At 39.7% G+C, this 13555-nt stretch overlaps 1 protein-coding gene across 5 annotated transcripts in view; it reads left to right on the top strand.

The window, feature by feature from the left end:
- Nucleotides 1-13555, top strand: part of LOC138755721 (corticotropin-releasing factor receptor 2) — a 175541-nt gene that overhangs the window by 96795 nt on the left and 65191 nt on the right. For all 5 annotated transcript variants that reach the window (XM_069922182.1, XM_069922179.1, XM_069922178.1 and 2 more), the window contains one exon: nt 300-385. In XM_069922182.1, the coding sequence (XP_069778283.1) occupies nt 300-385 (86 nt within the window). The remainder of the gene's footprint in view (nt 1-299; nt 386-13555) is intronic.

Here is a 13555-nt window from a genome sequence, read left to right as displayed (position 1 = left end):
TTTTTTTTGTGGTAGGGGTTTAGAACCTGCTGCTTGAAAGGGAGGTGGAGGCAAAATTCTGCATTACGGTTAAAAAGTACTTGGAGTTGTACTCGAAGACCCAAGATGTGCAGAATGCAGTGTAAGTGCTGCAAGGTAGGATTAGGGTATGTTGCACATTATTATTTGTCAGAGACAAAATGGCCCTCCCCCTGTAATTTTATTGTGAATTATGATGTGGCTATGGAAATGAATTTAAAATGCTTTCAATGAATTTATTGGCATTAAGATCTGATCAATTGTTTTGGGTTTTTTTATAGGAAGTGTATACAGGGAATGCACGGAAAATGGAACATGGGCTTCAAGAATCAATTACTCCCACTGCGAGCCAATCTTAATGGACAAAGTTAGTCTTATCCGCAAGTTTTAAAATTGTGAATTGTAGCAGTCTCTTTCACCTCAATCTACAGAGAATCAGTTTTGTTTATTTGAAGGTACAAATCGCACAAATCATTTTATTGTACAGATCATTTTCTGGTGTTGAACTGACAACCATGGCTTAGCTTGGGGTTCCAACTTGAATGTCCACAGAAGGGAAGCTTGGTGCTCAATTTCATTGGACAATTTTTTTTTTCAAGAGGTTTGCTTCCTGAAAAAAAAGGGGAATATGATAGACGACTTCAAGCCGAACACAAAGATAATTTCAGATTAGCTGTATCACGTAGGAAGTTGGAGAAGCATTAATTTAACTTTTATTGAATTTAGCATGCTAATTACTTAATGATGCTGAGACATTGCATTAGTTCAACTGACTTAAAAATGTTTTGCCGCTGATTTTCATTTGTATTCGGCATCTGATGCTTCTCATATCAATGTCTAACAGTTGCCCTGATAACACTTTTCTATGGTCGCAATATCCTGGTGAAACCTTTCACCATGTTCATCACTGACTGCACCAAGATCAGCAGGGAAGAAATCCAAGTGCGAATGCAGAAAATTAATTTTCAATCACATGTTGCATTTCATGATTTTGTATGATTGAATGAGACTAAAAATTTGAGAAGAAATCACAAAAATAGGTTATATCTATAAACGGTATATGATATGAATATTTTAAGCTGATTTTTAGGATCAACAACCCAAAATCCATAAATACACCCAAAAGTGTTCAGGAAGCAAAATCTTTGTTGTCCAGATTTATTGATCATCTCACCCAGAACTCTTTTTCACCCGAGGGTATGAAGCTTGAGATAAAAGATAATTGAAGAACCGAGTGCTGTTAGATACAAAGTCTCATGCATTGTACACTACAAATAAGTTCCATTTAACTAAATGTCATTACTGCTGTCTTCTCTTCATAACCTATCATTACCCTCTTTCAACACCAAAGCATCTAACCTTAACCTTCCAATCCTCTCAATCAACTGTTCATTTGATCCCCCTTGGATGTGGTGGTCTCAATGTTCAGGGCATCTCGCAGAACGGTACCAGTGAATCTTAAGTAAAAACACAATGCTGGAGAAATTCAGCAGGTCAAACAGTGTCCTTTATGTAGCAAAGGTAAAACAATGTTTCAGGCTAAGGCAGGAGGAGGGAAGGGGACAGCAGCAAGAAAAGGGAGGAGGGATGGCTAGGTGAATAGAGAGGGGGGAAGGGGGAGAGCTGGAAGGGGGAAGGGAAGGAGAAGGTAAGGAGGGGGTGGTGAGAAGAGAGTAAGTTAGCAGAAACCAGAAAAGTCAATGTTAATGGCATCTGGCTGGAAAGTGTCCCGACTGAAAATCAGGCATTGTTCCTTCTATTTGGTCTTGGTGGGATAGTACACATAGCCATGGACAGACGTATGAGTGTGGGAATGTGATGCAGAATTGAAATGGTGGCTACTGGAAGGTCTCCGTCACTGGTGCAGATGCAACAAAGCTGCGCCCAGCAAATTCCCAATCTGCGCCCAGTCTGTATGATGTAGAGAAGATCACAAAGGGAGCACTGGATGCAGTAAATCAGTCCTGTAGATACACAAGTGAAGTGTTGCTTCACTTAAAAGGCCTGTTTGGGACCCTTGATTGTGGAGATGGAGGAGCTGTGGGTGCGTGATGCACCTCATGTGGCCTTTCAAGTGAAGCAACACTTCACTTGCATATCTACAGGAATGATTTTCTGTATCTAGTGCTCCCTTTGTGGCCTTCTCTACATCGGACAGACTTGGCGCAGACTGAGAGATTTATCTGTCCACACCCATGACAGAGACATCCCAGTGGCTAACCATTTCAGTTCTGTGTCACACACCCAGACTTGTGTGCCTGTCCATGGCCTTATGTACTACCCCACCAAGACAACATGCAAATTGGAGAAACAATGCCTGCTTTTCCGTTGGAGCACCCTCCAGCCCGATGACGTAACATCGACTTTTCCACTTTCTGCTAACCTGCTCTCCTCTCTCCCCTTCCCTTCCCCCTTTTAGTTCTCCTCCCCACTTCCCTATCTATTCACTCAGCCATCCCTCCACCCCTTGCTTGCTACTGTCACCTCCCTCCCTTCTCCATCTATTACTTCCTGCCTTTGTGACCCCCATTTCCCTCCCCACACTCTTTTATTCAGAAGCCTGTCAACATTTTTCCATACTTTCATAAAGGGCTCAAGCCCAAAACATTGGTTATGTATTTTTACCTTTGTTCTATAAAGGACACTGTGAGTTTTTCCAGCATTCTGTTTTAACTTCAACCACAATGTCTATAGATTTTCATGTTTTACTTCTTACTAGTGAATATTCATGTGTTATTTCTTATGGGAAAGTTACTGAAAACCCAAATCAATACATGATTGATATGAACATTGGTAATTTTCCACCTAGCAGTCCATTCAATTCACCCAAATCAATACATGATTGATATGAACATTGGTAATTTGCCACCTCGCAGTCCATTCAATTCACCCAAATCAATACATGATTGATATGAACATTGGTAATTTGCCACCTCGTAGTCCATTCAATTCACCCAAATCAATACATGATTGATATGAACATTGGTCATTTGCCACCTAGCAGTCCATTCAATTCACCCAAATCAATACATGATTGATATAAACATTGGTAATTTGCCACCTAGTAGTCCATTCAATTCACCCAAATCAATACATGATTGATATGAACATTGGTCATTTGCCACCTCGCAGTCCATTCAATTCACCCAAATCAATACATGATTGATATGAACATTGGTAATTTGCCACCTAGCAGTCCATTCAATTCACCCAAATCAATACATGATTGATATAAACATTGGTAATTTGCCACCTCGCGGTCCATTCAATTCACCCAAATCAATACATGATTGATATGAACATTGGTCATTTGGCACCTCGCAGTCCATTCAATTCACCCAAATCAATACATGATTGATATGAACATTGGTCATTTGCCACCTAGCAGTCCATTCAATTCACCCAAATCAATATATGATTGATATGAACATTGGTAATTTGCCACCTAGCAGTCCATTCAATTCACCCAAATCAATACATGATTGATATAAACATTGGTAATTTGCAACCTAGCAGTCCATTCAATTCACCCAAATCAATACATGATTGATATGAACATTGGTCATTTGCCACCTCGCAGTCCATTCAATTCACCCAAATCAATACATGATTGATATGAACATTGGTAATTTGCCACCTAGCAGTCCATTCAATTCACCCAAATCAATACATGATTGATATGAACATTGGTCATTTGGCACCTCGCAGTCCATTCAATTCACCCAAATCAATACATGATTGATATGAACATTGGTCATTTGCCACCTAGCAGTCCATTCAATTCACCCAAATCAATACATGATTGATATAAACATTGGTAATTTGCCACCTCGCAGTCCATTCAATTCACCCAAATCAATACATGATTGATATGAACATTGGTAATTTGCCACCTAGCAGTCCATTCAATTCACCCAAATCAATACATGATTGATATAAACATTGGTAATTTGCCACCTAGCAGTCCATTCAATTCACCCAAATCAATACATGATTGATATGAACATTGGTCATTTGCCACCTCGCAGTCCATTCAATTCACCCAAATCAATACATGATTGATATGAACATTGGTAATTTGCCACCTAGCAGTCCATTCAATTCACCCAAATCAATACATGATCGATATGAACATTGGTCATTTGGCACCTCGCAGTCCATTCAATTCACCCAAATCAATACATGATTGATATGAACATTGGTCATTTGCCACATAGCAGTCCATTCAATTCACCCAAATCAATACATGATTGATATAAACATTGGTAATTTGCCACCTAGCAGTCCATTCAATTCACCCAAATCAATACATGATTGATATGAACATTGGTCATTTGGCACCTCGCAGTCCATTCAATTCACCCAAATCAATACATGATTGATATGAACATTGGTCATTTGCCACCTAGCAGTCCATTCAATTCACCCAAATCAATACATGATTGATATAAACATTGGTAATTTGCCACCTAGCAGTCCATTCAATTCACCCAAATCAATACATGATTGATATAAACATTGGTAATTTGCCACCTAGCAGTCCATTCAATTCACCCAAATCAATACATGATTGATATGAACATTGGTCATTTGCCACCTCGCAGTCCATTCAATTCACCCAAATCAATACATGATTGATATGAACATTGGTCATTTGCCACCTAGCAGTCCATTCAATTCACCCAAATCAATACATGATTGATATAAACATTGGTAATTTGCCACCTAGCAGTCCATTCAATTCACCCAAATCAATACATGATTGATATGAACATTGGTCATTTGCCACCTCGCAGTCCATTCAATTCACCCAAATCAATACATGATTGATATGAACATTGGTAATTTGCCACCTCATAGTCCATTCAATTCACCCTCTGCTATTCTGGTAGTGGCAATAGTCAATAGTATTGAGTGATTGGTGTAATTAATCTTTTTCAATTAATTTAATGAATTCAGAAATGGCATAAGAATCTTACTGGTTAAAATTTTTGAGAGCCATTTCTTATAAAATCCATCATGTTTTTTTTTTCAGTGTTTGTGTAACTGAAACTCAATTTCCTTTTCCAAATTAAAATGTAATAAGGACTGCTTCTGGGTTGTTCCATATCACTCTGGATATTTGACTAAGGATCTCTTAACATGAGTCACATTTTTACTCCTGACATGGTTTCCATGTCAATCTTATACAGGATTTTGTCGCGACTCTATATTGGGACTACTTAGATAATGTTGTCTTGGGTTTAACCGTATTCAGATACTCGCAGAACTAATTCCATAAAAAAGACACAGACCTTCGTAAGAAATGTCCTTACATCTCTATATCATCTTCTCCCATCTTTCCCCTCCCCAACTCACCCAATTTCACCCTCCAAACCTCTTAACCACTGATGTTCCCTCAAAGGCCCAAATGTAGGCTTCAATCTTCAACTTTGCCCTGACCACATACCCAGTTATTATCCCCAATGATCAGCCATGATCCTCAGATTCCTCCACAATATTTGGCCATGATAATTTCCTCTTATTTTTCCACCCTTCTACTCCCTAACTCCCCAGCTTAGACTTATCACTCTTGAAATGGGGATAAATAGAAATAGATTAACCAAACTGATGTCTTAAATAATTTCTATATTTTTTAAAGATATTTAAATAAATTGTGAATTAAACTGAAACAACATGTTCATATAATGAAACTGACAACCTTCTTGCAAAACATTGGAAACATCATTTTATTTTGATGGAATATGTAACTGCTGCATCCACAATAATTACCCATGTTCAATCTTCAGTTTTGTATTGGTGGTGTGTCTTCCTGGAGAGCATTGCTATTTAAAATCGCTTTCCTTTGCTTGCTTTTGGATATGGTTGAGTGGAATGTGACTGCTATTTTTGTAAACAGCTGTTATATTTCACTTTGTCAACTTGGGGTACAAAACTAATAATAGGAAGTGAAAAAGAATCAGATCTCATGGATTCATTTCATTGTGGGACAATATTTAACAAGAGGATGAAATTGCAGACAGCCATTATACAGGCAACATCTCTACAAGAGAAGGCTAAGTTTAGTGCCAGCTTCTCAGCAGGAAATTAATAGATGTAATTTTGTATGGTATCGGCCTTAATTTGAATAATGCAGATTTAATCAACAATCTTATGTCCCATGAGGTACAAGTCACTAAGATAATTCAAGGTATCAAATATATAAGTTTGAGAATGTTAAAATTGTCAAGCAAGTGTTCTTTGGAAAGCATATGCCCAAGTTTTGATCTTTTTCCAGTGCAGAAATCACCCTACGCATTATTTCTTGTCCATTAATAAGCTGTAAATATATGCTGGTAGATTTCTTGCTTTGCAACATTCATGCACTCATCCCACTATTTATATGAGAAGTTTCATCAGCTGTTCTAATTTCCTGCTAGAAACTCAGCATATTGTTGGTCACAGGACCAAAAATGCTAATAGCAGGTAACGAGGCTTCTCCAATGCTAATGAAGTTAAAAGGGACTGCAGAAGTTCTTTCATTAGTTTTATCATATTATAATTTGATGTTGATACAAATGTTATGAGTTCCAACAATACCTTATCAGGCAAGTACTATTAAGTTAAAATGATCATCAGATTATTACTTTGCCTGGTAACATTTTTCTTGGTTGTGATATCATGTTTCATTAGATTTCCTGTAGGAGAAGATTTTGCCATGTATTGGGCCAGCAGCATTTCCTTTTTTATGTCCTTATTTCAATCCTCAAGTATTTTTCTTATGCCAGCAGGTTCAATTTGTGTAATTTTATTTCTGAGCTGATAATAGCATCATAAAGACTCATGGAGCAGGACAGTTGCACAGTCCCCGATTCTCCTGTTTCATCCCACATCCCAGAAATGCTCTATGGTTTGTTAGGTTAACTGGCCACTTGTACATTTGAAGGTGAGTGGAAGAATTGGTGAAGTTGGGGGGTTGTGGTGGGGGGTAGTTGATGAGACTATGGGAGAATAGAGTAGGATAAGTGTAGATGGATGCTTAAAGGGATTTCCATTTTGCTGTCTCATGAATCTTATTCCAGATCATAGATTCAAACTTCACACCACTATTGCTAAAGATGGGATGCAAATCTTCACTATATCCACCAGCTTAGTTGGACATAAATAAATGTACTGGTTTTCTCCAGTCTCCTCCCACCCTTCAAAATGTATTGGGGGTGCACTTCAATTAGGTGTAATTGGGCAGAATGGATTCATCGGCCAGAAGGACCTGTAGTGCTGTATGCCAAAATTTAAAATGTTAAAAGTTAAAATTTTAAATGGTGTAATATTCTGTTCAACATTCTGCCCTCAAACAACTGGACTCAAAACAAATAAATCAGGTCATTAATTTTGTTGCTGTTGATCTGGCCTGGAAAAGAGTGAAATGAGGGATAATCTACAGAGGAGAAATGTGAGAAAATCAAAAGAAAAAGGTTCATGCGAATTAAAAAGGGAGAATGTTTGGAAAACGAGAATTAAAAAAAACAAACATGTTGGTGAAACAAAAGAAAGGGACAGTGAGAATTAGGTGGAGGTTAAATGCATGGCTAAAGGGGTGGAGTAAGAGACAGGGACTCTTGGACCACTGGGTCCTTTTTTGGGGAAAATGGGACCTATACCATAATGATGGGTTACATCTTAACATAACATAACAATTACAGCACGGAAACAGGCCATTAGGCCCTTCTAGTCCGCACCGAACGAAACACCCCTTTCTAGTCCCACCTCCCTGCACAATGCCCATAACCCTCCATCTTCTTCTCATCCTAACTGGAACATAAAGATCCAGTACTCTCAAAATCTTACCCCTAACTGCCCCCCAAATTTTTCTTAAATAATACAATTGACTCCACCGCCACTATTTCTCCCGGAAGATCATTCCACACGGCTACGACTCTCTGAGTAAAGAAGTTCCCCCTCATGTTACCTCTAAACCTCTGCCCCTTAATTCTTAACTCATGTCCTCTTGTTTTAATCTTTCCTCCTCTTAACGGAAATAGTCTATCCACATCCATTCTGTCTATCCCTTTCATAATCTTAAATACTTCTATCAAATCCCCTCTCAACCTTCTACGCTCCAAAGAATAAAGACCCAATCTGTCCAATCTCTCCCCATACTCCAGATGCTTAAACCCAGATGCTTAATCCCAGAGGGACCAGTCTCCTGGCGGGGGCATTTGCTAGGGCTGTCAGGGGGGGGGGGCTTTAAACTAGTAATTTTGGGGACAGGTCAGGATTTCAAGTTAGGCAGGACAGCAGGGTGAGGATTAGTAAGCTAAGGAAAGAAACAAGTATGAATAATTTGAGGGAGGAAAAGCAGGAAGTAGTAAAAAGGTATTGAAGTGAAAATTGTGAGAATGGAAGAGAGGAGAATATGCAGAAGATAGGATGTAGGAGATCCCTGAGTTGTATTTATTTTAAAGTGAGGAGCGTAGTAAGGAAGCTGGATGAGCTAAAGGTGTGAATTGACATGTGGCATTATGATGTTGTGGCCATTCGCGAGACGTGGTTGAAGGAAGGTTGTGACTGGCAGTTGAATGTTCCAGGATTTTGCTGCTTTAGATGTGACAGAGTTGGTGGATTAAAAGGGAGAGGTGTGGCATTACTTGTCAGGGAGGATATTACAGTAGTGCTGAGGCAAGATAGACTGGAGGGCTTGTCAAGAGAGGAAGTGTGGGTAGAGCTGAAAAATAAGAAGGGTGAGGTTACTATTATGGGGGTACATTATAGGCCTCCAAATGAGGAAAGGGAACTAGAAGAGCAAATGTGCAAGAAAATAGGTGAGATGTGCAGGAGAAATAGGGTGGTGTTGGTTGGGGATTTCAAATTTCGAAGCATAGATTGGGAAACGCAGTCAGTAAAAGGGCAGGATAGCTTAGTATTCATGCATTGTGTTCAGGATTGGTTTCTCCAGCAATATGTTGAAATGCCAACTAGAGGGGGAGCGATGTTAGATCTGTTGTTTGGGAATGCAATGGGGCAGGTAACGGAGGTGAGTATTGGAGAGAACTTCGGATCCAGTGATCATGGGTCCATTAACTTTAGCTTAATGATGGAAAGGGATAGGTCGGGTCCGAGGTTGAAGGTCTTTGAGTAGGAGAAGGCCAGATTTGGAGAAATTAGAAGAGATTTGCAGAGAGTTGTGTGGGCTGATCTAGATGTAGAGGAAATTTGGGGGGCAGTTAGGGGTAAGATTTTGAGAGTACTGGATCTTTATGTTCCAGTTAGGCCAAAGGGGAAGACTAAAGGTTCGAGGGAGCTGTGGTTTTCTGGTGAAATTAAGAAGTTGGTTCGGGACAAGAAATATAAAAAAACAAGGGATTGAGGAGATGTATGGTCATTACTTAGATTGCAGGAAGAATCTTAAGAGAGAAATTAGAAAGGCAAAAAGAAGGTATGAGGACTCCATAGCTAATAAGGTGAAGGTGAATCCTAAGGGTTTTTACAGATATGTAAACAGTAAAAGGAGGGTTAAGGATAGAATAGGTCCACTGGATGATGGGACCGGTGAACTATGTGAGGAACTATATGAGATGGGAGAAATATTGAAACATTTTTTCTCATCCATATTCACGAGGGAAAGGGACATTGGGCTATACGAGATAAGAGAGGCAAAGGGCTTAGTTATGGAAAGGATAGGGATTAGTAAAGCGAGAGTTTTGGAGCTTCTAGGGTCAATTAAGGTGGATAAGTCTCCTGGTCCTGATGGGATTTTTTACAGGACTTTAAGGGAGGTCAGGGAACAAATAGCGGGGGCACTGACAGTGATTTTTCAAAGATCACTGGAGGAGGGGGTGGTACCACAGGATTGGAGGGTTGGAAATGTTGTTCCATTGTTTTAAAAAGGCAGTAGGTGTAGGCTAAGTAATTATCGGCCAGTAAGTTTGACTTCGATGGTGGGGAAGGTTATGCAGAGTATTCTTCGAGATAGTATACGCATATCTGGATAGGCAGGGATTGATTAGGGGCACCCAGCATGGGTTTGTAAAAGGAAAGCCATGTTTGACAAACCTTGTTGAGTTTTTTAAGGAAGTGACAAAAAAGGAGGATGAAGGTAGAGCGGTGAATGTGATCTATTTGGATTTTAGTAAGGCTTTTGATAAGGTTCCTCATGGAAGGTTAATAAGGAAGGTTCCATCACTAGGAATTAGTAGAGAGATTGTGTCATGTGTTCAGAGGTGGCTGGGAGATAGACAGGAGAGAGTCATGGTGGACAACTGTATGTCAGGTTGGAAGACTGTGACAAGCGGGGTGCCTCAGGGATTGGTGCTGGATCCCTTGATGTTTATCATTTATATTAATGATTTAGAGGAGGGAGTGGTTAACTGGGTAAGCAAATATGCGGATGATACGAAAATAGGGGGAGTGGTGGATAGTGAGGGAGATTTTCTTGGAATACAGAAGGATTTGGTTTGTTTGGAAGAGTGGGCTGAAAGATGGCAGATGGAATTCAATGTAGACAAGTCTGAGGTGTTGCATTTCAGTAAAAATAACCAGACTAGGACATATACAGTTAAGGGGAGAGCATTGAGGCACACAGAGGAGCAGAGGGTCCTGGGAGTTATGGTACAGAGTTCATTGAAGGTGGATTCCCATGTAGACAGGGTGATTAAGAAGGCATATGGCATGCTGGCCTTCATAAATCATAGGATAGAGAATAGGAGCTGGGATGTGATGCTGCAGCTCTTTAAGGTATTGGTGAGGCCAGGTTTGGAATACTGTGCTCAGTTCTGGTCTCCAAATTATAGAAAGGATATAGATAAGGTAGAGAGGGTGCAGAGAAGGTTTGCAAGGATGTTGCCTGGCTTACAGCATCTGGATTACAGGGAGAGATTAAGGAGACTGGGACTATTCATTGGAAAGTAGACGACTGAGAGGGGACTTGATAGAGGTATTTAAAATTATGAAAGGAATTGATAGACTAGACATCAACAGACTCTTTCCCCTGAGGGCAGGGGAGGTTGGAACAAGAGGCCATGAGTTAAGGGTAAGGGAGCAACACTTTAGGAGAAATATTAGAGGTGGCTTTTTCACTCAGCGAGTGGTGGCAGAATGGAACGATCTTCCGAATGAGATAGTTGCGGCAGGGTCCCTTCTGTCATTTAAGAGAAGGTTGGATGTGTACATGGAGGTGAGGGGTTTGGAGGGTTATTGGCAGTGAGTGGGAGGTTTGAGCTAGTGGAGTTGTTCTAGTGAACCGGTGCGGACTCGAAAGGCTGATATGGCCTGTTTCCGCTCCGTAAATGGGTATATGGTTATATGGTAAAGGGACAATGTTAAATATGTCAAAACAGAAGCTGGAAATTTATCATCACACCAAAGAGTTAATTAATTAAAACAAAAGGGAAAAGTATAATCTCCATTTCTCATGGCCCTGTGTCTGTCGTGTGATTTACGGGATTATTTCATGAATCATCCTATTTTAAGCAGTGAATCAGGAAGCTTTTTGGAAATTTCATAATAATACTTCAATGCAGAGATCAAAATAACATTAAAAGGCAAATTTAATATCAGCATTGTCGTTCAATTGGTAAATTCTAAATTTAATTCCCTAATGGAATGGTCTTTTTCATTATAATTATTCAGGTTATATATTAAAGCATTAAGTTTTTAATCACAACTGGAAGGCTAAGTTTGAATCATATTTATGACCCATGAAAATATAGGCCCAACCTGCTTAATTATTTGCAAAATCCAGCATCTGAAGGATTGAGTTGAACAAGAACCTATAGATGGCAGGATCTAGTGCAGTGCACAAAAGTACTGCAGAAACTCAGCACGTCATGCAGCGTCTATTGGAAGTAAAAGGCAACAACACTTTGGGCCGGTAGTGCACATTGAAAGAATCAAAGGCTTGTTGATTCAAACCAAGGCTTTTATTAACTAGAAGACTGAAGCATATCACATGTAGATCAACCAGTCCAGAATGATCTGGGACTGGCCAGGAGCAACCCTTTAAGACCTGCCAGTTGGCATGGCTACGCTCTCAGCCAATCACAACCATACTACAATATATACATATACACATTGGTGATAGAATCCGTACTATCACAGGGCCTGCGTCTGTCATCAGGAATATGGAAAATAGGTGGTTTCCTGAATAAAAACGTGACAGTAGGGGAAGAATCGATCTGTCGCATACTCTCTTTTGTACGTATGTTGTTCCTTCAGTAGTTCAGGCCTGCATGGAACATTCAACATACAGAATCGTCAGATCTTAACTAAAGCAAAAAGTTTCTTCTCCTAACAATACCTTCCTAAAAATAAGCTAAAGATAATTATCTTTATCATAATTGGTGTCTGGGCTTACCTTGCCTGCATGAATTCACATGTGCTATATCTGGCAATGTCATATATAGAAATTAAATGGTCGAAAGTTGCTGATAATGACTGCTCAATGGAGTGAAGATCTTCCCATTGTGCACAGATTGGATTCAAGGAGACAATGCATTAGCATTGCAGATAGCTCAATGGCAGATTTTTCATATTTTCTTTATTAGTTTATCAATCCATTTCTAGTAGTGAAGCATACCGGGGACAAGGAGATGTCACTGAAAGTGGATATGAAGTGGAATCTCTACTCAAAGAACTTCCACTTCTCAATTGCAGACCATTCTTGCCAGCATCACACTTCCAGGCTTGTCTTCCAGTAATGAAGACTATTCTGACACAGTGCAAGTGGAACAGACTGTGAAAGGGACTCATTGGCTCAAAACATTTCTGCATTGATGCAGGGATCTGAACGGTGTGCCTACAGCTCTTCGGAATCCACAATAGTTACTCTACATTGGAGTTGAACAACATTTGTACATGATCATTTTTGTATTGTCCCTTCCCATTCTTGCAAATGTTCTTGTCTTCCAAGTTTTCTTGTCTTCCATCTTGCCTGTGATATGAAGACATGCATTGATGGGGACATGGGAAGGTTGCTTAAATGTGAAAACAAACTGCCGGAAGAAATCAACAGGTCAAGCAGCATCTGTTGAGGCAAAGTCACAGTCATTGTTTCAAGTTGAAGACCCTTCATCAGACCTGAGGTAGAGAGAATGTAAGTTAGTTGAAGTAACAGAGAAGATGAGGGAGGGCACTGGATTGAAAAAAAATGGACTGGTTGAAATATGGAGATACATTCTACGTTTCAGGGTTCATTGGATTGGTTGTGGATTGTTTTGTGTTAAGGTTTTTTGGTGTGTGGTTGAGAATGAAAGAACTAGAATTAGAGTGGCTACCGTAATTTTTCATGACATGAGTGCACTTTTGAAATTTAAATCCTGCATTATTGAGAAGCCATAATATACAAATTGCAGTATGAGTGACTGAAGCTACTGTTCCCTTCCTATCCTCACTTTCTTCTCCTTTCATATTGAATGGTCAGAGGAGGGTCTGAGCCCTTCACCTTGTTTTAAGTTTAAATTTAGACATTCACAGTATAGTGACATGGTAAGCGTAGGGTTAGTGCAACACCTTTACAACACCAGTGATTGGGACCGGGGTTTGAATCCCACGCTGTCTGTAA

The sequence above is a fragment of the Narcine bancroftii genome, chromosome 2, assembly GCF_036971445.1.
Source record: "Narcine bancroftii isolate sNarBan1 chromosome 2, sNarBan1.hap1, whole genome shotgun sequence".
Classification (NCBI taxonomy): Eukaryota; Metazoa; Chordata; class Chondrichthyes; order Torpediniformes; family Narcinidae; genus Narcine; species Narcine bancroftii.
Note: the sequence above shows the minus strand (reverse complement) of the source record. Positions and strands in the feature narration are given on the sequence as shown.